Source organism: Aythya ferina, assembly GCF_964211825.1.
Source record: "Aythya ferina genome assembly, chromosome: 1".
Classification (NCBI taxonomy): domain Eukaryota; kingdom Metazoa; phylum Chordata; class Aves; order Anseriformes; family Anatidae; genus Aythya; species Aythya ferina.
The window spans coordinates 163,561,193-163,587,762 of NC_140296.1; the positions used below are offsets into that span (position 1 = coordinate 163,561,193).

Here is a 26,570-nt window from a genome sequence, read left to right on the forward strand (position 1 = left end):
TTTGTTGATGCAGTGCTCAACTTTGTGGTGATAACACTTAGTGTTTATTTGGGATAAGTGAATATTAAGTAGAGCCATCCAAACCAACTGTGGGCTATAAATATATCTTTCCTTAATTAATTTTTCCTGGTGTGTTTAAAATAGATACCAAATCATTAAATTAATGGATGATCCAAGCAGATGTGTGAGTAGAGAATTTCCACAGAAAATTTCTACAGTTTGTGCACGTGTAACTGTTTTCATGTGACCAGGAAGACTTGAGAATGTTACAGAATAAAGCTTGCCACCCCCATCGAAAGCACCAAATTAATGTTTAGCAATAACATACTTGATGACCACCAGGTCAGCTGGCAAAGAGCTTAGCACGCATGTATATTTATATGGACTAACAAAAATAATCTTTTTAAAGTAGAGAATAAAATATTTGTACATGCTGCAGGATATTTACTGAAATTGTTTTAAAGGGATGGACTGATCTTATAATACTGAGTATAATCAACATTTGATGTCTCTATCTGAATACATAGATCTGGAAATATTTTAAGGTAAATTTCACATTCAGAGCTTGATGTTACGTATTGGGAAGAGGCAAACTTTTTTTTCCCTTTTTAATAATCTGTCTGAAAGCTGCTGTGTGTTTCAGGGTCCTTCCATCACTGTAAAATTTGGTACAGTCTAAAACCAGAAGTGAAATTAGATCTTTAATCTGTTTATTTACAACAGTTTGTTCTTGAAGCATTCAAGAAATAACTACATATTACATATGAAATGAGTATTGTTGCACATACTGCTTTCATGTCAGAGGAGTAGTTGTAAGCATTTAAAAACAATTAAAATGACATCTACTTGAATGTACCAAATATATTTCTATGTGGGAACAGCTTCCTTGCCATATCCCTAAATTCCCAAATAACCAGATGGAGCTGACTTCATATGGGACATGTCAGCCTCCAGAAGATCTGCCCATTACAGTAATCCTCAAGTCGTACATCAACACCCAGCAAACCCAAGGTTCTCCCATTGCATATTCCAGTGTAGCAGCCCTGGTTTTCATCAGATTTTGTTAGCCAGCTCAAGGAGCCAAGTTCAACAAAGCACTATCCTACTAATCAAGTAACTGATCTAGCTCGGTGCTACACATGTACAGGTAATGTAAGTTGCATTTGAAGGCTTGTGGGCAACAAGGTCAGCTTGAAGCAGTTCTCTGTTCCCCTTCCTGCCCGCTGTTTTTTGCTGGCTTAAGTGCTAAGAGCAGCTGCATGGTTAATAGCATCAGACAATTGATCTGGGCTAAGGTTTTTTTTGCTTGCTGGGTTGCTTTGAATCCATTGGGCTAAACTCACATCAAAAAGGTTAGCACTAATGTGCCTGAAATCTGAGTTCACATGCAACTGCACAAATGCTTGCATCATATTCTTGCATAATTTCATTTGTTGTACACAAACAATTGCATAGTGTCATGCAGTATCAACAAAGCTTATGCAGAGTGGATGCAATTTTGTTCAGTCAAAACCGTTGATAAGAAGAATAAGTGCATACAATTGTGCCTCTTGCAGCCAGTGTTACTTCAAAATTCTTATGTACTTGCATTGAATTTCAGCTGTCTCAAGAAGATAGTAGTGTGAGAATAGAGTTTCTTTTATACAGTAAGGATTAAAAATAAGATGCTGTTTGGTCTTGAAAGAACTCTGGAAGATTGTGTATAGTGAGATTGTGAAGGTACTGACTGTGCAGCCAGCAAGTGTGGTGAGACAAGGGGCAGCATGGTTGAGGGCTCTAGAAAGGGAGGATACAGCTACCCATTCCAGGGTAGTTCTTGTCATTAAAAACCCTTTCAAAAGCAGTTGTATTGTTCTTGACCTTTGTTTCTGTGACTGGAACTACATAAACCATCCTGTGTTTGTCCACTCTGTGCTTCCTGTTCCTTGGTCAGTTTAGCAAAAAATTTATTTCAGTCTGGCGATCTGTTTGTGTCTGCAGAGCTTGTTTTGAGTTAAGTTGAAGAATCATCTGTGTTATGACTGCTTACATATTTGAATGTTATAAAACATTTAAAGTGTAGCTTGGGTGGTATCTTGGGTAATTTTTCTTTTAAGCCCTTACAGTTGCAGACATTTGAAAAATCTTTGCCTAGCAGCGAATACCGAAAAATAATTGTCTGCCCATTGACCCAATAAAATGTAATCTGTTGCTGTACACTTGTAGTAGGGTAAATAAATCTTATTCTATGGTATGCTTAGTATAATAAGAAATCGACTGCTATAGAAACTTATTAAAGAGAGAGACTGTTTATTACTGTAAAAATATGCACTACCTGTATTACTTAGGACTCTTAGCCTATTAATACTCTGGGTTACCAGCACTGAAAACATATTTGTTTTCTTGAATCTAGTAATGAATAGAATAGTAGGTTCGTAAGTTTATTTTTTCAATTGCTGTCTCTCCCCAACACTAGCTTCTCTTAGAAAACATATAGCTTCTGTTGGTTAATGAAAAAAATGTCTTGTGGGTAGGGAGGAATGGTTGCTGAGCTAAAGAGTATTAGCAGAGACCAGCTAACATTCATGGGGTGAGCTGCCTTTCCTTACAGAAGGATGCTTGTAACTAACAATTTTAAGACTATATATGGATACTAGAAGTTCTATAAATTGTAGCTTTTGCAAACAAAAAAAATATTTCCTCCCCCACCTTTTTTTCTGATGTTACTTTGAAGATTTATTTTCCTCTTGTGGCTTTTCGTTAGTTTTGTGATTCTATTTTGTTGAGTCATTCAAAAGCTATCAGCTGTTGTCAGTGGTCACTGTGACTGTGTTAGCCACCTTTCTTCATTTTCTCCTCATTTAATTACTGTGACCCTGTAGAGAATACAGATATCTTTATGTACTAGACGTGGTCAGATGGTGCTTTTCAGGCTGCAGAAGACCTGGATGAGCACCCTGTGCATGTATTGGGTGCTGTTCTAATTCGTTGTGCTCTGTTGGCTTTGACCTGCCTGCAACCAGTTCCATGAAACCGAAACCTGTGGGCAGATGTGGGTAGGAAAGTTTGGAGACCTCTTCTGGCTTCTGCTGCAGTCAGAAGAGTCTACGCCTATGACTCAGTGGTACTAAAAGTTAAGCTTGTGTTTTGTAGGTTGAAAATGATAAAACTTAAGTCATGAATTAATTTACTTGTAACAGGATGTCTATTTAGAGAAGTATTTTTAAGTTGTATGCTTTTTTTAGCCAGTTCTTGATGAGAAAAATCAAATACAGATGACTTAACCACTTTAGTTTCATTCCTTGGTTTGGCCAGCTCAGCCTTCCACACCTAGTATTGTCTGTAGTCAGCAAGCACAAATTCTGACAGTGTCATGATGTTGGGTGTACTAAGAATTAAAATAGGAAGAAGCCCAAACCAGTCCATAATGCCAGGTCTCAGCGTGTGTGATTAGTGAAGATTCAGGTACGTCTGCTGCAGTGAGTGGATGCCTCTGCTTCCATTCACGTCACCAAGGTAACTTGGTATGTAAACTAGACTGAGTGATGCCTTCTGTGTACGCTTACTTAAAAATTAAGGACTGAAGAAAACGTGCAGGTTTTAATGGTTTAATTGGGAAACATTGACCCCACCGCCCTTCTAAAACAACCATTTCAATTCAAAACCCAAATCCGAGCCACGACAGCCTGAGCCACAAAGAGGACCGTGCCCTCCCCTCCCGTGCCTCTGTCCCTTTGCCAGTGCGAGCGTCGCTGTTACCCACAGGGCACGAGGAGCCCGCGCACAACGCCACAAACGCAGCGGCGCCGTCACGCCCGTTCTGGGTGCGGCGCCGGCTCTATTTTTAGCCGGTTGCCGGGCAGACTCGGCACAGGCGAATCCCGGCGGCGCCTCCGCCTCGCGGTTGCGGCTCTTCCTCAGCCAATCCGCAGCCAGTATGCAAATTGCCCGCCGCCATCTGTCGGCCAGCCGCGGGGGGGCTCCCTGCTGCGCGCTGCGGTCCCGCGGGAGGGCTTAAGAGGGCCCCGTGGGGTGGCTGCGGCCTCCCGGGCCCTACCCTGGAGACCGGGCCTCAGTGAGTGGAATTTGTGAGACACACGCTTCCTTCCTGTGCCAGGGGCTTCCTGCCCGCAGTCAAGAGACGATGGCTTTGGGAGTTCTGTAGTGATTCTTGTGTGTTTCTATGCACAACAAGCGTTTAGTAACATAAAATCAGCATCACCTTTCTGTTTCTAGTTTTCTTTCAGTTTCTGTTTCTTCTAGCATTTTATAAATGACCTTAAGGGCCCGTGGTTAAGTGATATCATACTTCAGAGGTGTGAGCTGTCTGATGCCAAACTGCAAATGTTTGAGAACTGGTTGCATAATGATAGTTGCGTATGTAATGAGCTAATTTAGAAAAGGCACTGCATAATGGGTAAACTTAGTAGAATCGTGTCATTTCATCTAGCAAGGCTTCTAAAGAGGTCTACCTTAAAAGGATGTAATTCTGCATCCATTAATAATATCTTCTTCCTGCGTTAGTCTATCAAATTATCACTTGAAATTTCACCTATGGAAGAATGAAGTATTGTACTTTGTAATGCATAGAAAAAACTAACCATGAAGGGAACGTTTTGCATTACTTTTATTAATGCTGTTTTGTGTTTTTTTTTTTTAACCTGCAAGTATATGAATCATTAACCAGGTTATTCAGCCTTTAGTTTTGGAATATGAGAAGTTGGCTAAGTTTCAAGTTGTGAATGTCTTATTGCAATTAGTGCCCACTTGCGTGGAATTACTAGCTCTGCTTTGTATTTAGGATAATATAACTGTTAGTCTAGTGCCAAAGACATAGCTTTAGTATAACATTTAAACTATGTGAGAAAATATTCCACACATGTATATTAAAAGGCACAAAATATATAAAATTAGAATTTTTACAGAGAGAAGCATACTTAATGCTTTTAGCTTATGCTAAAAATGAGTTCTAAGAATGTTGAATTTTTGTGTTACAGGAATTTGAAACAGCAGTATTTGTTTAGCATTTAGGATCTCACAGCTGAATTGAAAGCTGATGTTTTCAGTTGTTGATAAAAGTTGAAATGCCTAACACTTTGTGGTAAGAAGACAGGCAGTATCTACCACTTGCTCTGGCTGAGTTCCACTCCAAACAATTTTACTCTCATAAGGATTGAAATGCCTGTTAAAATTTGCTAACAGAAGTCAACAAAGCTCTCTCTTTCTTCTTGGAGAACAAGGTTCGGAGCTTAGACTCCATGTGTTTTAAAGGCTGGTGATTCTAAGGCAGTTATATTTGAATAAGGTTAGCTGGAATATGTAATTAAATGCTGTATAGAAAAGATGCACTCATTTTCCTCTTTTTCATTATGTATGTATCTATCTGTATTTATATATGTACTTAACGTGTAATAGCTACTGAAGCATGAACTGCTGAACCATGGAAGGGCAATTCTGGAAAACCACCAGCAAGTTGAAAGATTCAATTGTATAAATAGACCTAACATGGTGTAGCTGTCATTCCTCAAGAGAGAAGAATCTAAAATTGCTATATTAGGATGAGAAATTGATTCATGAGCCAAAGTCAGAGGTAGTATCATTCTCTTAGAGGTACAGATGACATGGGACAATTGCTTAATTCATTATGGCACCAGAGCGATGAGAATACAATTCAATGTGAAGCCATTGATGAAATATACAATATACAAGACCAACACCACTCAACTTGTCTGAAACTATACTATGGACATACTCTAGTTTACCAAGCACGTAACCGTATTTTGGTGTGTTTCCTAGTAGGCATAGATCCATGTAGATTTGGTGTTACACAACCGCTTCCTCAAAAGTCAGAGCTCAAGGGTGGGGGAGAAGTGGATCTCCCCATCACGGTCACGTCCCACTGCAGTCATGGGGAAGAACTGGATTTTGATGCTTCTGTAGAAGGGCACAGCTGCTGCCTGGTAACAGAGGAAAGAATAAAAACAGCTGTGCTTGGACCCAGCTTGGCTTTCTGTGTTTTTTTGTCTCAGCATTTAATATAACACAAACTCGCTAGTCTTAAACCAGCATGACAGAGTTAAAGAGGGAATGTGCACGCAGGCTATGCGCTTCCTGTTCGCTGCACTTGTGAGCTAACGCTGTTCTGAAGTCCTGGGTCTGAGCCCTGTAACTTTTCACTTCAGGTCGTTCCTAGCACTGCACTCCGCTCTCCTGCGCCATTCCCTGCCCACATTCTGCCTCAGGGCCTCGTGGCTCTCTGTTGCTGGGTAGACTTTCAGGAGCCGCTGCCTGATTGGCCGCCGTGCCGATCGCGTCTAGCCAATCAGAGAGGGGCCTGTGGCCTGTCGCTGTGAGGCGGTGGCCGGGCGGGAGCGCGGCCGGGGCGGGCTCCCCCTAGCGTGCGGCCGGGAAACTGCAGGGCTCTGAGGCGGGAAATGCTGCCCGGTTCCCAACCAGCCAGCCGCCCTGCCACCTCCCTCAGCCCTGGACAACGCAGCGAAAAAATAGGCCGGAGGTTCCGTCAGAGTGAACCTCGTCTTGCTGTAGGTACAGGAGGTGAAGCTGAACGGGTTGGCGATGTGATTTTTCTCTCAGAAAATGGCGTGTTCTGCTGCCGCACTCAGCCAGCGCACACAAAATGTTAGCCTGGAAGGGACCAAAACCGATTGCATGTGGTGTACTAGAAGAAATGCTGTTTTCACTTACTGTATCTCCTCAGCTTTGTTTCTTACATTTGCTTTAAAATACTAAGACATAGTAGTATATGGATGTTCGTCTACTGGTGGTGTGTATCTTGCGTTCAGTCCGTTAGGGGCATGAAAACACGCTCCTGTGCGTATTTCAGCACATGTTCTAGAAGAACAGATCACAAACTTCCTTGTTTTTCTTTGAAAATGGTTTTTAAATTTCTGATGACGTGTATCAAAATTGCTATAGATGGTTTCATTTGAAAACTGCTTATGAACCGCCATTTAAGAGGTAGGTTTTGTACATTACATGCATTCTCTGGGACTCTCCATCTAGAACATTGTGCTCCTGACTGTTAGCAGTCTCCATTCCCTTGATTCAGCTGTGCTACATTTTAAGTAGACTTGCATATTTGAGCACTGGTTTTCCTGATCAAAGGCTTTTACTTCCTCTGTGTAGTTCTTGTGCTTTTGCAAGTGTTTTATGGTTGTGGTGCTTTTGGCTAGCGCTATATACATTCCAGGAAGCCTGTGCAAACGCTGTTCTAGACTGATTATATTATGCAAAACCCATTGTGCACTGTTGCAGAGATTCCAATTTTTTTTTTTCCCCCAGTGTGTTTCCATGACCTTCTCTTTGTCTACAGCCTGTTACCAGGCAGGATTCAAGCAGCCGCTTGCTGATTGGCTCACTTTTTGAGCAGCTCGTGGGCTGTGCTCATACGAGCTCACGATTATAGGCTAATCCATAGCAGCTAAACTAATACCTTCCTTTGTTGCTTCAGAGCTGCAATCTCTTTGCATGGTAATAATAAATATATGTATGTATAAGGGGAAGAGGTGGGAAAATTTTCTAATTGGCTGCAAGAGAAGTCCTTCGTGTATTCTTAGCTACATTGGTAAATTCTGGTTTTGCCATCCATCACATATTTGGTAATGAGAAATATTTGCAGATTTGTAATTGGAGGGAGGTGCATGATGGTGTGTTTGTCTGTCATGCTGAAGTATGTATGACTTTAAAGCTTAAAATGAAGAATTTTGATAAATGGTACCTAAACAAATACATACGGTATTCATGTGTTGATGTTTCAAAATTGATTATTGTTTTGTTGGACTTTACTAAAAAAAAAAAAAAAAAAAAAAAAAACCAACACGTTATTTGCAGAATTTAACCCTTACATACTTAGCTCTACATGCAGGAGTCATTTCGTACTGCTTTGTACAAATGCCTTTCCTTGAAATAATAGGTGCCACTTCACTGGCTTGGCGCCTGAGCCGCTCATGACCATGTCACAACAAAGAAATGTGATGATGAAAAACTGAAACTACTTAAGCATCATATTATGGAAGTGTATAGCAAATGTAGCTAAACTCTGTGTTAATTGTTGAGTATAAAAGGAGACTATCTAAATACATTCCTTTTTAAAACACTAAGAGTTTATAAAGTGTTAAGACTGAATTCACATAACCTGCTCTCCTCTCTGAAAGGCAGCCTCTACCCCTTTGGCGGACTGGAAGGCAGATATTTATAAGATCATTGCTCATTGGCTTGCACCCATACAACCAAACCTGTCTGAACTGGTTACTGATTAATTTGTTTCTTATTTTACACAGCTCTCACATGAGATCTGTTACTTGGCTGCAGTGTGCTCCCTTGTGGGTATGGCTGGAAATGCTTTAAGTGTGGTCTGCTGTGATATGTGATACTTAACCAGCATTTAGTTTTCATCCTTAAATCTCATCTGTGTTTATAGTTTTGTAGCTTTTACTTGGTGTTGTTTGGTCGCGAAAGATTGTGGGATTGAGCTGAAAATGTGCATCAATTAACTCAAATAGCCATCTAACAATGGAATTTTGTGAGGCTTCTTTGTATCGGTTTCACTGTAGAACTGTATTAGGGCTTTGTCTTTTAGCTATATTTTCGATAATATTGTTAGATATAAACTAAACACCTTTTTTGAAATACATTAGTAACTCAAGCTTATTCCTTCAGTATTTTTATAAGAAAAAAACTAAAGATGCGCATTAATATAAAAAAGGTATTCTGATGTTTGATTTTTAAGGTTGTTATTCTTGGTAAACTGAAAAAGGAAGTGTCTTTCATTTTAGTTTTTATTTACCATATTTCATGCTATGTTAAAAATATGAATGAAAGGCCGTTTAGATATTTAAGGAAACTAGAGCATACAAATACTACTTTGCTTTAAATTGCATTTCATGATTATACAAGTGATGCATTTACAAACCTGATTTTAAATTGTGTGAAATTTTGTAACTGATAATTAAAATATCATTTGGTTACAGTAAGATCAGATATTACAAAATTCACAAACTTTTAAAGACTTTCAAATTCAGCGTAATGCTTATAAAATAAAGCATTGTAGTCAGGGAAATCAAGCTACATGTACTCATTTAATTTTGATACAAAGGCCAAATATCCTTCTACTAGATGAACAGAAGGCTTTAGCTGCTGCCTATCATGAGCCTTAAGAATTGTTCAAGGTTAGCCAAGCCTGACGCCTGACTTTTTTTTCCTTTCAAAATTGACTCTGCAAGACATACTTCTGAAACAACATGCATGTTGTAGGGGATTATGCTCATGGAACTGTGAGTATGTCGATGATCAGTGCTCTATGTGACAGCCTGATACAACCTTTTATAATGACATTAAAAAAGCTTTCTGCTGAAGCTTTTGGGAAGAAGGAGTGTGTATGCTTTCAGAGACTGCACACGTGCTTCTAAAATGTTTAGAGGTTTTTCTATGCTTCTCATAATTTCAGGACTGTGTTAAATTACTGTCTCGTGTATTCTCTTTTAGAGAAATATAAAGATACTGTATTTACTATGTAGACTGGTTAGGAAGGATTATTAACAACTCATCTTGAGTTTGTGTTTCATCTGACTAGAAATGGTTATGGGATGAGAATGTTTTCTTACTTACAGGTAAACTGATTTTCCAAATCAGTGTTTCTGTAGGTGTGTTGCATTTTGCTTCCACTAGTGGCAGCACAGTAGTAGACAATTATGTTCAGAAACTTGTTCAGACTCTCTTAATGGTATTATGGTGAGTCTGTAAATCGAGCTGATAAAATCTTTTTTGAAGGTCTTTTTCATCTGTTTGCAAGGTGTGGACACATCTGTTACTTAAGCTCCATCAGTTACTAAATTATGAAGATTCTACATTGTCAAGCAGAAAAGAATCGAAACAAAGTATAAAGGAATTCAGTATTAATAAGAAATGGAAAAGGACAAAAAAAAAATCTTTATCACATCTCTTTCCATTTTACCTGTATCTTTGATAAATTATGGTACCTAAGGATGGTAGAAGCCTTATGTTTACATAATACAGTATGTCATGGTTGTAAGGTCTTGAGTTTATCTGAGTTGAATTTATATTGTACCACAGAATATATATTCCTTTTGCATCTTCAAATATTCTAGTTGGGAAATGCAGAAATGCTAGATTTCCTTCATAAACAAGCTGTTCACAGTAAACTAGGAAGGATCCAGTAGAGGACTACCAAAATGATAAGAGCCTAAAGCACCTACAAAGAGACTGAAGGAGCTCAATGACTTTAATCTGCTGAAGAGAAGGCTATAAAGAGCGGTCTTCCAGCTATTTAGTACTTGTAGGCAGGCTTGATTATAAAGAGGGTGGAGCCAACTGTAGTGGTATGGCATGGTACAATGGCCATGAGTTGGAGTGTAGGAGTTTCAGGCTGGAAAAAATTCCCCAAGAGGTATTAGTGCATCAAAGGAACAGGTTAGTTAAAGGTTGAGGAATCTCTGTTGTGTGAATTTTATGACTTTTTATTTACACACAAAACCATGGCAATAGTCCTGTTCTGAGTGGGATGTTGAGTTAGATGATCTCCACAAGTCTCTTTGGGCCACCATTTCTATGATTCTTTGATTCCTTTAAGTAACTGTGTGGCTATATAGGACAATCATATCCTGCAGTTTTCTTTTCTCAGTCATACTGAGAAGTTGCTCAGAATTCTAGGGGAGACTGTGTATCGGTGTCCACTTCCCCAGATACACCTCTCTGTCAGGTCTGCTTTGAAATACAAGAACTTATTTTCTTAAATCCTTTAGGACATGGTCAGTAAACTTGTTGCTACCACCATCTTTAGGAAGAACAGGTTGAGTTGGTATCAATGATAATGAGGGCTGTGGCTTCTAAAAATGCATTTGACATCAGCTCTCACGTAGATGTGGTAGATGTGCCGTCATTGCTACAGAGCATGGCTCAGACGTCAAGGAACTTCTATGCCAAAGGTTTACTGTGTGGGCAAAATACTTGAAATGTTGATGAACTTTTGGTAGTAGATTTAAGGTGATGCCTCTAGGTCAGCTGCCATGTTGAGCCAGTACTGTGCCACCAGGCCGCTCCCCTAAGTTACTGCCCAAAGTTAGGAATGGCTTTAAAGTAGCTTAATCATGTAATGCTTAAGCGTTATATGTACAATATGTTAGCCTGAACTGGAATGGTTGTTGATACCTATCTCAGCTGACAAAGCTTAACCTGCTTCAAACCCATAAGCCTTTGATTCTCATAGCTCATTGAAGATAAGTATATTTAAAATGAATCAGGTATTGGAGCAATAACCTAATTATATAACTAATAACTCTTGCTTGCCGGTTAATGAATGCAGTGATTCGATGATTCTGTGTTTCAATTTATGACTGATATTTTTGGTGTGAGTGTCTGAAACTTCCTTGTCCTGTAAAGGTGTATAAGGGTATATGTGGCTCTGCTGTAATAATACTGTGAGTTGATTGGTTTAAAATACATAGTAATGGTATTACTGCATAATGTTATTAAAGTAATAGTGTGGTCTCAGTGATCTTTACATACACATATTTGTGCAACACGCATGGAAGCTTTCATTCACTTCTTACGAGGGCAAACAAAATGTAAGTGTTTTTGTTTCTATAGATACAGTTAGACCAATCTGCTAAACAATGTGCTAAATGCAACTTGCAGCTACAGTATTTCTTTGAAATACCTGTAATATGAAGATAATAAATTACCATCACCATTCTTACTGATCTTTTGTTTTTTAAGGGTCAAGATGGATGGCACAGATGAACCTCAAAAAAAGGTCTTCAAAGCACGAAAAACAATGAGAGTAAGCGATCGACAACAACTTGAGGCTGTCTATAAGGCTAAAGAGGACTTGCTGAAGACAGCTGAAGTTAAACTGTTAAATGGAAAGCATGAGAATGGAGATTCTGATTTAAATTCCTCTCTAAGCAATACAGACTGTTTGGAGGACAAGAAGGAAGTTAATGGCTTAGTGGATTTTTGTCTTAACTCTGAAGAAGGAAGAACAACTTCCAATGAAATTAGGGAAGTCAAAAGTCCTGAAAGTAGTGCAGAGAGTGTAGTGAGTGGCCTAGAACCTAAACCACGAACACTGTCTCCAGCAAATGTTACGCCTGAGCAGAAAACTGATACTGCACTAGCTCGTGAGGCTGAAAATGGAGTGCTTGGTAGCAATAAATTCCATGAAGAAAATAGTATAAAAGATCGTTTGGACCAAAGAGAGAGTAACACTCCATCAGAAGGTGAAAACAAACCAAGCTGTGATAATAGTGACTCTTCAGAAGAGACAGGACAGATAAATGACATAATTGTTAATTCTCATTCATCTGTTGAAGAGGAAAAGAGGGATGAAGAAGTAAGTATTGAAGATGCTGTTGGAGAAGAAGCCATCTCTAGCAGTATGGAAGCTGACCAAGAACCAAAGGATGATAGAGACAGCACTGGAAGTCTTTCAGAAACCACAGCTAAGAAGGCAATAGATCAATCAAGTGGAGGTATCCTGGAGAATACTGACTCTATGGAAACAGATGAAATTATTCCAATTTTGGAAAAATTAGCCCCTGCTGAAGATGAGCTGAGCTGTTTTTCTAAAAGTTCTCTGCTTCCAGTAGATGACACCGCCCCAGATTTAGATGAGAAAATGGACAACTGTTTGGGTTCACCATCAAAGCAAGAAAGCAATGAAAATCTGCCAAAGGAGGCTTTCTTAGTACTGTCTGATGAAGAGGATCCTTGTGATGAGAAGGAGTGTGCTGAAGTGATACTATCAAACAAGTCAAGTCTTCCAGGTAAGAGTTTTCTAAGCTGGTAGTTTTGATTCAAGTCTCGGGTTTTGATTGTTTATTAAAATAGTGCACTTGTGACATGTTTCTAAATTAATAACTAAGAATTCCAGTCTTTCAGTTATGTAGGGGGGATTATGTGGACATTTCCTCCAAAGAACTCCTTCGAAGTAATTAATTTTAGGCACATGAAATTCAGATCAGTATCTTTGTAAATGATGGTGGTAAGCCATATTTAATGAAGTAATACACTTTTTAATTCTTCCCAGTATTCTTTAACATTGCTGGTGTAAGCATTTGTCCTTGAATTAGCACTATGAGCAGCAAATATGAAACAATATTGAAGGCATTTAAATTATATTTTATTATATATAAACTCTAAAAAGCAGCAAAGCTTTTTTTTTAAAAAAAAGGCAAAAAAAAAAAGGCAAGCCAACAGGTGTTGGTAACACCTCACACTGACATAGTATTTCTTAGCACCTCTTTTTACTTCTTACTAAGAATGACAAGAGGTAAGATTACCTGTGTCCGACAGCACACAACTTCTCAATGAATCAAACTGTATTCCAGATGATAGCCTTCATTCCCTTTTGTTTTTTGCATAACTAATTTTATATAAGGATTCAATTCTGGCAGTGTATATTCCTGTATGACTTTAAGTCGGGCATATTCTGTATTAGGAAAATTTCCAAAGTTTGTATCCAAATTCACATGTTCAGAGGTCCAACAAAAGGCCTCTTGTGAGTCTTACAAATTTTATGTAGTCTTATGAAATAATAGGTGGAATTTGAGGCCTAGGAAGACTGAAAATAATACCGAAAATTGTCATCCTAGAGACCTTCTCTCACAGTCGTGTCTCCCCTCTTTTTACAAAATGAGTCAAGGGGGGAAGGGAGAGGGATAGAAAAGGTGGATAGCTGATGGACACGGTACAGAAAGATTAGTAGAAAAATGTGTTAATTTTGTTCTTGAGTAGAAGAAGAGAGAACAGCTTTCTTTAACGTGCATGTAAATAGAAAGAATGAAAGCATACTGGTAATCCAGGCATGTCACAACTCCCATTTGTTTCAAATTTCTTTCACCAAATGACAGTATTAGAAAGGCTTCATGAAAAAACGCAGTTCATGTGCATGATTTGATGCATGATGGTTTTTTTTAAATCTGATTTTGGTGCTAATGGCAACTGCCTGGCATTTGAAAACATTAGGTATATGAAACTGGTCCTATAGTCTTTCTGTGTAGCTAGCAGAAGCAACAGGTAGGTTCTTGATGTTAAACATATGTTATCTATACTCTGGTACTGTCGTACAGTTTAGAAGGATCTGATGTATCTTCTGGACATGGGGCACTCTATCATGCTATCTGACTTGTGAAAAATAAAACATGAATAATTTACAGATATATCGATGCTGCCCTTTATTTGTGGTTAAAGAAGGCTGTTGTTTCAATGCTGCTATTTTGTTGATAGAAATGAAATGAAAATAATACTAAGCCAAATGTGTTTATTCCTACTTGACTAAGTAGGAGTTCCGTAGACGAAACAAGATCCAGGTGTCTTTCTGTCTCTGGGAAATTAGCACCCATAATTTCTTAAGTCTTTCACCAGTAATGAAATTGTCTTTCACTAACTTGTAAAAACATTCATGGTCTTGAGTGTCTACATAACTAGAGACAGGGAGATAAGAATATGTCTCTTCAGCCATGTTTCAGACTCTTCCTTCTTTTCTGGTGTTTACCTTTAAATTTATGCCAGTTAAACACAGAAGAGGTAGATTCCATAGTTCCTTCAGAGGATTTTATTGAGGTAATAAAAACCACGTTCCATTGAAATTGCAAAAGTGTACACTGTTGTGGGGTGGGGGGATGGCAGTAGGAAAAGAACACTCTGTGTGCTTGGGTAGAAATTATAGTGTATTATGAGTCCCTTCTGTAAAATGTGTTCCAAATAAATCGTTGATACTTGTTCTTACCACATTTTAAGGCTTCTTTTATTGGATGTGAATGAAATTAAGATATCAGAGTGGCTCTTCTCATCCTAGCCAGTCAGGAAGAAACATGCTGTGACCACAGTGTAGTTTTAGCTCTGAAGCAAAAGACTGTAAGTGAATACTGAATGTTGAACTACAGTTTGCAGAAGCCTTCAAATGATCGTATCCAGCAATATTATTTTTTTTCAGTTTTAGTGGCACAATAAATTCTTGACTAGTAGTTTGTTTATTGGCTATAACAGTTTGTGACTTTTACAGTTGTGTGGATGTAACTGTGACTGTTTGTGAAAAGAAAATTGGCCACTGAAGTGTGTTCTTAACTAGTGGACACATGTTAATTTCTGCATTCTATTCTAAGCTGCATAAAGCTTGCCCGTTAAGTTGCAGAGGAGGGAGTTTAAGTTTTTCCAAATAGTATGTTCTGCATGAAATATTTCAAACAAATCTTTTGGGGATCCATTTTGTATTAAATGTAACATGATTTTAATACTACAATTCCGAAATATTTACATCTGTGAAAGGATTGCAATAACAAGTATCAGAAGGTTGAAGGGACAGGAAACGCTATTGTATGAGAAACCAAGTAGAATAAATAAAATATCTTGGAACAAAAGCGCTAACATTTGGAAAGAGTCTTGTTAGAATCAAATCTGTGGAGATGGTGTGGACATTATTTAAGGACACTATCTTGGACACAGGTGCAAACTGCTCAATTAAAATGTACAGCTTTAAAAAAAACAAACAAGAAAAAAGCATGGCTAAACGACAATATAAAGAATAGTACTAGAAGGTTTTCCTTAACTTGAGAGATTAATACAATTTGATTTCAAATAAAATTTGTGTGTGTGTGTGTACATGTGTGTGTGTGTATGTGTATATATATGTATATATATAAAATAGCTATGCTGTGACACTTAAGATATCTGTAATGGGAGGTTATACCGTAGAAACCCATGGAGCTCCTTGAGTAAGCAAGTACATGACAAAGATGATCTGATTGAAATATTTGAATTACTTCAGATATCCAAACACAAATAGGTTCTTACCAAAAACTTAATGGAAACAGAACCATTTGGGGATAAGATGGAAAGTCCTCATGCAGGCAATAATCTTTTGAAGAATAAAAGGTAAATCCACAAGGATGTGTTCCAGGGACTGTTCTGTGAAACAGAGCTCATGATATATTGAAAATGAAGAGTGACTACTGAGATGACAGTTTAATGATGACATGAGTAACTGATATATAAAAATGGCAGATGAAACTCACTGTGGCTAACTACAAAGTGATAAATAAGTACAAAAATGTTCATAACTTGATAAAAAGATAGAGTTTACTATTCAAGCACAATTTTCCAGGATTATAGTAGTTTTGTGAAAATATCAATTCAGTGGAAGTTGAAGAAAGCAAAGAATGCTGGAAATAAATACAGAAATTGAGGAAAATGTCAATGTGGGACATCAAGCTTTGGTATGTTTTGAACTGAGCAATGTCCCTATGTTTTTGTTTATTTCTGTGCAATTCCTTTTACGTTGGAGCTCTGTCAGAAGGTCCACGTTCAGTCATGCTGGCTTTCCTCCACCCTGGTTCTACACTGTATGTATTGAAGCGGACTGTTTCCACGTTTCAAGGTGGCTCTCAAAGAAGAATTAGCACTCCTGGGTCCCTTTTCTCTCCAGGGCAGTCTCCCTCTGGATGCTGCTGTGTACAGCCTGAACAAGGTGAAAACTGCTCTCTGGAAAGCGTGGGCTGTAATGCTCTTCCTTCTGCTGAGTTCTGGCATGATTTTAAGTTCAGCAGTCTTGTGGTTCCTGCAGTTGAATCTACTGTTGGCCTATGTGCACCGGACCAGTTCTTCCTTGTTTGTGAATGACAAACCCAGCAGAGCATCTCCCCTAGTTGTCTCAGCAATCACCTATGTCAAGAAATTGTCTTCAGCACACTCCAGAAACCACCTGGATTGTGGGGTCCCAGTTTATTTCCTCTTTACCTCTTCCACGCAGTTGACTCATATCTTTCTACAGCTTCTTCGCTTTCTGACTAATGGCAGGTCAGAGAGGCAACTTCTAGAAAAGAACAAAGTATATAATAGAGAAGTATTTATCAGCCTGAAAGAAGAGATGGAGGAGGTCTGTGACGAAGATCTGTAAAATCATTAGTATGGAGAGTATTTGCTGCCTTTTCCTCCAGAAGAACACAAATGGAAGAAAGGATGAAAACTGAGAGGAAGGATCAAAGCATGGAAGAAAGAATTCTCCATGTGGAGAACTATGGAGCTTCTTGCTAACAGCAAGTACTGTGACTGCTAAAAGTTTACCTACTTTCTCTGTGAAAGAGTAATTTTTTGATGGCTATCAAACAAAAGAAGCCTAAATCTTTGGAGGTCTTCCAGCTGCAGCTTCTCAGAAGGCTGAAGGAGTTTTCTGGGCTAGTGCAACAGTGTTCTTTAATCCTTCATGCATTCTTTCCTACTTGGTCATCTTCTGTTGTCAGGAAAGCATTGGATGTAGGATTCTAGACTAGGTGAACTGTTAGTTTTACCTAGTGGAGCTGCTGACATGTTCTTGCCTTATCTCTAGTCTCTCATGTTTGACCAGGTGAGGATGACTGCTAAGGAAAACCTGAAGTCTTTCTCAGAATCACTATCCTACATTCTAGACACCTTGACTTGAGGCTTCTCTGCAGCAGTGCTGTTTTGTGCCCTTCAGGGCTATTTTGAAAGAGAGCTCACTTATTACTGGTCTATGGTAAGAGTCTGAAATCAAGCAGCACACCCAAGTACAACCTGTTAAGAATAAACGGTGCAGTTAGCATTTCAAAGAATACGGCTCATCTTCTAGAAAGTAGCGTTTAAGAGAACTTCATAGCATGTGAGTGGCAGATAAACAAGTAAACATGAACTTTTGTTCCTGTAGTATAACACAGATAGCTCTCAAAATTCTTGAATGTAAAAAGAAAATAAGTTATACTTGGATGGCACTAATGAAACCACTTTTTTTTTTTCAATATTTCCAGTTCTGGTTTTAATTCTAAAAGGGATTAATGTGAGGCTTTCAGAGATCTGGTGCAATGATGTTTCAGCATTTAGGAAATATACTTCATATTGGAAAGCTTAAGAGGACGAGATTTGTTCATCCAATAAAAGATTTAGGAGGTCTGTAGTACCTGCAACTGTGAGATGAATATATGGTACAATAGTTTTATTTAATGTGACAGACAAAGACACAACTGCTGCACCTTTGATCCATGGGATTTTGCACACCAGAAATGGGGCATACCCCTGTCTGATGGACTTCGGAGGACTGGGTCAGGGATGTTGGATTTATCAGTTGGGATCTTGAAGTCCTTTACAGATTTTTTTCCAACTACAAATATGGCAATTAAAAAATAAGAGAATATTGTGGTTTGTGTTGGAATCACTTGATAGATTGTTTGTGTACTTTGTGATGGGCAGGAGGAGGAGGAGTGACCAAATAAGAGCATAGTTTACATTGGGAAGGACCTCAATAGGTATTTAGTTAATTCTCCTGCTTAAAGTAGGGTCAGTTGTGAGATTAGATCAGGCTGTTCAGGACTTGGTCCAGGTAGGTCTTAAAAGTTACTACTGGTGAACACTGGATTACCTCTCCAAGCAACCTGTTCCAGTGTCAGTCTACTAATTGGAAAAGTTTTATCTTCTATCACTTGGAATATCTTTGTGCTTGCATGTCTCCGGCAGAGAGCAATGTAGCAAGTGCCAAGTAGAGGACAGTAGCTACTTCCTATGATGTCCTGGCTATTTTTCCTGTAAATACAGCTTGGGATGCTGTTAGTCTCCTTTGCTGCCAGGGCACGCTGCCAGCTCACGTGTGGCTTGCTGCCTGTGCAAGTCCTCAGTGCAGAGCTGTTCTCCAGACACATGGCAGTCACCCCTCGTGTCCTTGCAAAGATTCTCCCTTCCCAGGTGCTGAACTTTGTATTTGTACTTGCTGGATATCATATAGCATTTGGTGGTCCATTACTCCAGCCTGTCTAGATCATGATGGTTTCTTTGAAAATACATTAATCTGCTACTTTCCAGATCAACAATCGTCTTTGTACTCATCGTTCATATTAATTAAAATAACACTGAGAGGACTCCCAAAACATGTAAAACATTTAAAAATGTCTGAAAACATTGAGACTGTATAAAAGGAACTGGAAGAGGCTATGGACAGTATCTTCGCTTGGACTTGAACCTGAAGGATGTGTCATGGTGATGTGGATTTTGTGGATACTGAAACTTCCAGTAACTTGGAAACCTACTCAGGTGCATAATCCCTCCTTTAGTGTTGTATATACAGCTCTACTTCTGTTTAGAAAAAGCACTGCACAAATTCTAAGCATTGGGCAGTATTTATTATATATTGGACAGACCTTGTCAATTAAAGTGAAAATGCTTTATAAGGAGCTCGATATTCTTCCTAGCTCAAGATTGAAATCTGACTAATGTATTACTCTGGAAGACTTCTGTGTACATGCAGAGTGATGCTATGCTTGGTTTTGGGTGCTAGAAAAATACGGAATAGAAAACATCAAGATCAATATAAATATTTTAAATATCTGTAATTAAGCATCAATTAATGTTCACTTAACACCACATTTTGAGAAACAAATACCTGTAAAATACACTGAATGCATTTAAGATAACATCAGTGTCCTAGCAGTAGCAATATGAGCTAGGCATCCTTAGCAGATCTAGAGCTGTTAGACACAGAAATCCCTGTTTCTACAGTGGATATAAGAGTGACAAAAAAACTTCTGACGTGGTTCCTGCAGAAAAGCTGTTGTGTTGACACAGCACTATACGTGATACCAAATAGATAAAGTCAGCAGACTTCTGCCTAATTATCCCCCATGTTAACAATCCTTTTAAATCAGGGTTCTCTGCTACTGCCTCTTGAGTAGCATGTTTCCACAAATTCACAGGTGTTAGACTAGGTAACCTACAAACTTCATATGCCTATCAGATCTTTCCTTTGCATTGTAGAAGAAAACATTCATAGTTAATTTCCCAGTTTCAAGGCTGCATGAGAGAAACTCTTCATGGAATGATAGAATGGCCCAGGTTGGAAGGGACCTCAAAAGATCAGCAACCTTCTGTGGGAGAAGGGAGCCCAGGTGCCCCTATATAACGCTGTCCAATTGCATCCTGAAAACCTCCAGGGATGGGGATTCCACCACATCCCTGGTGAGGTTGTTCCAGTGAGGGATTGTTCTTACTGTAAAAAAAGATAAATATTTTCTTACACCAAGGCAAAATCTCTCCCTGTACAACTTGTACCCATTGTCCTTTGCCTGCTCCACGTGGCTCTATGTGAAGAGAGAGACACTGCTCTCTCTGAGTACTTGAATATCATGATGAGATCCATCTGAGTTTTCTCCAGGGTGAAAAGACATAACATGTTGAGTCTTTCCTCACGAGGCAGCTTTTCCAGCCCTTTGGATCCTCTCTGGTCTGACTGCATCACTTTGAATTGTGGGGCTAGAACAGGGTACAGCACTCCATATGCAGCCTGACAAGCACTGAGTAGAATAGGATGATGACAAGTCATCTTCTCAGCACTGCGTGAATGTGAAGTACATCCCACAGTTGAAAGACTGCTGGTGGTGCCCTATTGCACCCCCCCTGAGTTGATGAGCTTCCATGGGGACTTATCCACAAACCTGCTACATCCCCAGCAGTACAGTTCTGACCTCTCTGGAGTTCATAAATAAAAAGTTAAAAATCTGAAAGGTGGCATAGAGAAGTGTTAAATTCAATAAATATGTACTTCAGACATACAATTTAGACATGTTGGTTATAAAATAATAATAATAATAATTAATAACAACAACAACAACAACAGTAAAGTTATGTCCAGGTAACTTTTCAGATCCTGTTCAAAAACTGTATGTGTTCTGGTAATTCACAAGTAACTTCATATAGAGAAAGTATCCATTGAAAGCAAGAGACAGGCCATTTGTGGAAATGTGGGAGTAATGGGTATTTATCTTGTCCTAGAGAATATGCGAATTGCTGTTTTGTAAGACAAATACATAAGAAACTAAAATGTAATTATTTGTAAAGCCATTAGAAATACTCTGATACCAAAACAGAGGACTTCAAATCTCTTTCTAGTGCGATCCTTTTGAATGAAATCTACTGAGAAAAAAATAGTCTGATGAAGGGACTAAACTTAGACCAGGGAGCAAAAAAGTAATGTGATGCACAAGGTGTCCAAATGAATAGCAGCAAAATTGATTTTAGACATGAGCATGATAAATACTGTTTCACAAAAATGTATCACATTGGTAGAAGTCTGTAGCATTTAATAGATAGAATATCATTTAAAACAGCATTTCTGTTGTGTAAAAATTTTTGTGTAGGGTTTGATTGAGCATTATGAGGGCTAGGTTTTGTGCTTTCTTGTGGCTATTGTCTGAGTACATGAGCTGCAGCCAGTCTATAAGGAGAATGTTATGGTTACAGGATGATGGCATAATGGGAGTATTACTGTGCAGTGCAGAATATTTGCAGATACTTCGTATTTCCCTAAGCTTAAGCTTATTCATTATTTTTATTTCCATTTATGTATATTGGCAGAGCTGACATCCAAATATGCATTCAGTCAGTTACTAAGCAGATTTGAATGGTTGCAGCTGTAAAAGCTATTAAAAGGTATTTTCAGCCATTCATCAACAGGAAAATATAGGGATAAAAAAGAAGAAAAAAAAAAACATTTTTGTTCGCATCTACAGCAAATAATGTGGCTAACTAGGAAGACTCTGAGAAATAAAATGATAACGATATTTCCAAATTACTTGGTTTTCTGTAATAGCACTGGTCTCCATGCAGAAGTGAAAAACAAAACACTACAGCTTTGAAGCTTGTAACATGTTATGTTAAAGACACCCTACGTATGTGTATCTTTCTGTGAAGTGTTTACATCTTTCAGTTGCATATTAAAATCTGCAACTTCTGGAAAAAGAACTCTTGAACTTCAGGAGCCTCCTTTAGAACCATGAAGCTTATCTTGTAGGTCTTTTAAAATTGGCATTTGGCACTATGATGTTTCGTTACATTAAAAAAAAAAAAAAAAAAAGTCAAGTTGATTTTGAGGAATTTGTGTGATTTCAATCTCCATGATTTCTTGCATAGGTTAATTAAATTAAAAAAACATTTTTGTAATTTCAGTTTGCTTTTTTGACTCCTTTTGCTGATTTATTTTGTAATTTTATTTTAAATCATTGAAATAGTCTTCATAGTAGAAATAACATTTAGTGTTAAGAGAGCATCAGTATATCTGTGCAACTGCAACTTCCTCTAAAAAATCATGTTTAGACTCTTCTTCAATTTCTATTTTATTTTTTTTATTACAGCAGTGTAGAGATCGAGTGTTACATACTAATGTTGACTTATTCTGTTATATTCTGAATAAATTTTAGCATATATTTTATTTTCCTATCTAGCAAGCACAGGAAGCAGCAATACTGTCTCTGTGAAATACAGTAAAATTTCATGGAATGTGCATAAAAGTTGATGGAAATTTGACACTTTGTGCAGCTTTCAGGAGGTGTTAGTGTTTCCTTTTAAGCTGTGTGGATATGAGGCATGGTTGTTTTTGTTTAAAGAACTTCCTCAATTGTAGGTTTTAAATGACTAGATTTAAACTGTGATGCTTTTTACTAGGAAAGAAGTAAATGAAAATTAATACTTGCTAAGAAAAAAGAATTTTGGCCTTTTCTACTATAAAGATTACAGACAAATTTTCCAAATGCAAATAAACATCTTAGTGTTTTCTTACTGCATTTTTACACTTTCTTCCTAAATGTAACTTTCAGAGGTAACTTTGAGGCACTGTATTGATTTTGAAGCTTAGCAAATCCAGACGTGGATCTGTGTTGTACAGTAGTTCAAAATTTTGCTCTGAAGTTATCGTTATTCTTTTTTTTTTTTTTTTTTTTTTTAATCTCTAAACGCTTCCCTGTGCCTTACCTCTCTCTCCCCTGGATTGTTGTGTTTAAAAAAAATAAATGTTCTAAGCTCACTAGTCAAGATAGGACTCTATATGCAACTTTCGATGGGTCAACATAAATAATGTGTGTTTTTCTCCTGTGTTTATAGAAGAGGTGGAGGAGGAAAGAAAGAGTAAGGAAGAGGACAAAGACAGTGAAGACGCCCACAAAGATGATGACAAACACACAGAGAGAAGTATGTAATGTTAAAACTATTATGCTTCACTGATGGCACGTATTAGGAAACACAGAATCACTGAGGTTGGAAGGGATGCCTGTGCATGCGGACTACCAGGACATTTTCTGCAAAGCTGCTTCCTAGCCAGTTAGTTCCCAGCCTAGACTGGTACCCAGGCCTACTCATATTCAACTGTAGGGCTTTGCATTTTCTTTTGTGACCTTCATGAAGTTCCTGTTTACCTATTTCTCCAGCTTGTCAAAATCAGTCTGACAGCATAACTATATAGTGTAGCAACCATTCCTTTCAGATTTGTATCTTCTGCAAATTTCTGAGGGTGCCCTCTATACTGTCACTTCAGTCATGAATGAAGATGCAAGTTCTGGTCTCAGTATTTACCCCCAGGTTATGTTACTAGTGACTGGCCTTAAATGGGACTTGGTGCTGCCAATCACAACTTTTGGAGCCCAGCAGCTGAACCAGTTTCTTGCTGTCCATTTTTCCAGGTCATACTCAGTCGGTTTCTCTTAGGATGTTTTGGGTACCAAAAACAGTACTAAAAAACAAGATAAACAGCATCCCCTCACCCACCAAACCAGTCGTCTCATCATAGAAGGTTGCCAGGCTGATGAAGCCAATTTTGTTGCCCTTTATGTCTCTCACCAAACTCAGCTCAAGGTGGCCTTTGCCTTTCTTAACTCCATCCCTGCATGCTTCATTTTTTGCTTAGGCAATTGAGGTGTTCCCCTGGGCACAGCTTCCAGCCATCTGCCATGACAGTGGTGAACCAATCCTGTTGTTCTATGCACCTGCAGGCAGAGTGGGAGCCACTGTGCTGGTGCTTCCAGCCTTCGTCGTCATGGGAGTCTCTATTTCACAACTAAATAAGCTCACGTTCTGCCCATACATCCTTTGATATAGCTGGTGGTTCTAGTTCTTGAAGCTGCAAGATCTTACAGTTTATCTAGTCTATCTCTTCCTAATGATCTCTGATTTCCCTGACATACTGACATAGCTACTTTGGCGTGGTGACATAACTGTCCCACTGTTTGCACCACCCGTAGGCAAGAAATTCATCTTCATCTGCCACTGCTTCTGTAAAGTTAGAAATATAACTCACATAGCATACATAATAAAAGTAAAGAAAAAATAAGAATGAAAAGCAGCTGTTTCTTGTGCTTTTACAGTTTCAGTGAATCTTCTTTATCTACTACTAATTTTGTCTTTCTGATTTGCCCTCAGGTTTGAGGTGAAGGGTTTGGGGGTTTGGAGGTTATGGTGTTTGGATGCTGGGCACATGCCCACAGTATGCTCTATAGCTTCCCTTACTGATAATTTACCTAGGCATGTCATTTTTATGCATGTCACTAAGAGGATACTGTGCCAGGAGCTGGAAGAGAAAATGAGGTCTCTCTTTGGTTCTTCTATATACTTCATCACTGCAATGAAAATAACATCTATAATGTTAAATTTAAACTTAATATTTTTGGGGCCCCTTCTTTCATCAGATTTTTACTTTCCATCTTGTTCAAATAGTAAAAATAATAATAATAATAAAATGTTTACAAAGTTTTGACTATTTTCTCAGTCGGGTTGGTGGTGCAGGTTAAAAATTAATGAAGGGTAGGAAAGAGCTCTGTGCTGATACAGGCAGAACAAAGGAGAAGTTTTACTTGGCGAAGAGGTTACTGAGAAAAGGATAACTTTTTTGGAAGATGGTTGTGTTTTGCTTTTCAGAAGCCATGTTGCATTATAGGATAGTGCTGGTAGGAGCAGGAGGAAGTGGAGGCAAGTGAGAAGGGAATGGTGGTGGTGTAGAGTGATCTTCGATTTGAGGGTGTGGTTTGGTGAATCACAAAGCAGAACTCAGCAGCAGTGTATGGAGATCAAAGGGACTGTTGTTCTGTTTCAATGTCATCAAATACATTGTTTTCCTGAAGGCATTGTTACTGCTTTAGAATGAAAAATGCTTACACTAGGAAAAAATGAAACTTCATAATAACCATGTTATTCTGCAGATACCTATTTCTTTGTTTTGTGTTTTTAAGGTTCCTCACCAGCAGTTTTATCTAATTGTTTCAGGTGAAGTGTCCAGGAGAAAGCGTTCGAAATCTGAGGATATGGACAGTGTACATTCTAAACGTCGTCGGTATGTGGGAGAAGAAGATTACGAAGCAGAACTCCAAGTAAAAATTACAGCCAGAAGAGATGTTGACCAAAAATTACAGAAGGTACAGTGGAGGTGCAGAATGAAGATGGCCATACCATATCTGTCTCTAGTCTTAACATTTTAGAAATAACTGTCTTTTCCCACACAGTCCTTGCTCCCCCTCACCACACACTTTCTCTTTTTTTTTTGTTTAAAATTGTACATAATTCAAATAACAATGGTGGTTTAATTTATAAAATTCTGCATAACTCTGCTTTTAAGAAGAAACCAAATATCATTTGGAAACTGTGCTGCAGAAGTTATACATTTATTTGGAATGTGTTAAGCATTTAAACTCTTTAAGCTTCGTGTGACTGTAGATGGAGACCAAAATAACCTCAGTGAAGGAGACATTTTAGTGTGATGCAGGTTTATATGTTGTGCTTTTTGTACCCAACTTTAAGGAAGGTCTCTCTCCAAATAAAAGTGTAATCAACATAATGTTTTGCAGACTTCTGTAGAGCTATTACTTGTCTATTTGACTGCACCATTGGTGTGTGAAGAAACCTATGTTCTTGAAGAAAAATATTGTGCACTTACTCCATTAGTTAACTAGCTAATACTATTGTAGCTTTGCTAATGTAGAATCCAGGCTATGCTAATGTGTATTGTAGCTTTGCTGATGTAGGATCCAGAAAACTTAACCACTTTCATTGCTTGTTTATTTCTTTTTCCTAAGGAAGATTTTTACGCTGCAATAGTCATGATTTAAGAGTGGGAGAGAAATAATAAAAGTAATAAGTAAACTTTGTAGAAATCAGTCTCCTCCATATTTAGCTTCTGCAACAAAAGCTATATAGGCCATTTCTGCTTAGGGGAAAGTGCATATCAAAAAGAAAAGTTTTGCTGAACATCTTTAGTTTCCATTCTTTGAATGCCATTGTCCCTTTAAAGAGTAGAAAAGAAAGAGGAAAAACTAACCTATGTAAACACAACACTATGATAATATTTTCTGTTAGTGTTCTTTTTATCAGTAATAAAACCATATATATTTAAATTAAATTAATTAATTTCTTGATTTAATGGCAGAGAAAGGGCATGTTTATTTGCCAAAATAGATGTAGAAACCTTGCTTAGCTGTGCTTACTGGTGACTATAATTACTTTGATTGATAAAGTGCAGCCATTGTCGTTGTTCTTTTTGTGACAAGATTCTTTTTGAGTCAAGGATATTTTTGTAGACATCCTTCTGAATTTTGAGATTATATTAATACATATATTTTTTAATTAATAATTTGGCAGGTTATCCAGAGACTGTTAGAAGAAAAACTTGCTGCTTTACAGTGTGCTGTATTTGACAAGACTCTGGCAGACTTGAAAATGAGAATAGAGAAAATAGAATGTAACAAGAGGCATAAAACTGTGCTTACTGAACTACAGGTGAGTGGTTGTGTATTGAATTGGAT

General features: G+C 38.2%; 1 protein-coding gene across 8 annotated transcripts in view; it reads left to right on the forward strand.

The window, feature by feature from the left end:
• ATF7IP (activating transcription factor 7 interacting protein) overlaps positions 1-26,570 on the forward strand; it is a 105,625-nt gene that overhangs the window by 41,336 nt on the left and 37,719 nt on the right. For 7 of the 8 annotated variants that reach the window (XM_084534478.1, XM_084534479.1, XM_084534473.1 and 4 more), the window contains 4 exons: positions 11,734-12,782; positions 22,888-22,974; positions 25,039-25,187; positions 26,407-26,544. In XM_084534478.1, coding sequence (XP_084390604.1) covers positions 11,741-12,782; positions 22,888-22,974; positions 25,039-25,187; positions 26,407-26,544 — 1,416 coding nt within the window. In that variant the 5' untranslated portion in view covers positions 11,734-11,740. Of the gene's footprint in view, positions 1-11,733; positions 12,783-16,673; positions 19,051-22,887; positions 22,975-25,038; positions 25,188-26,406; positions 26,545-26,570 lie in introns of those variants that run through there. The other variant, XM_084534480.1, reaches the window with a different exon arrangement.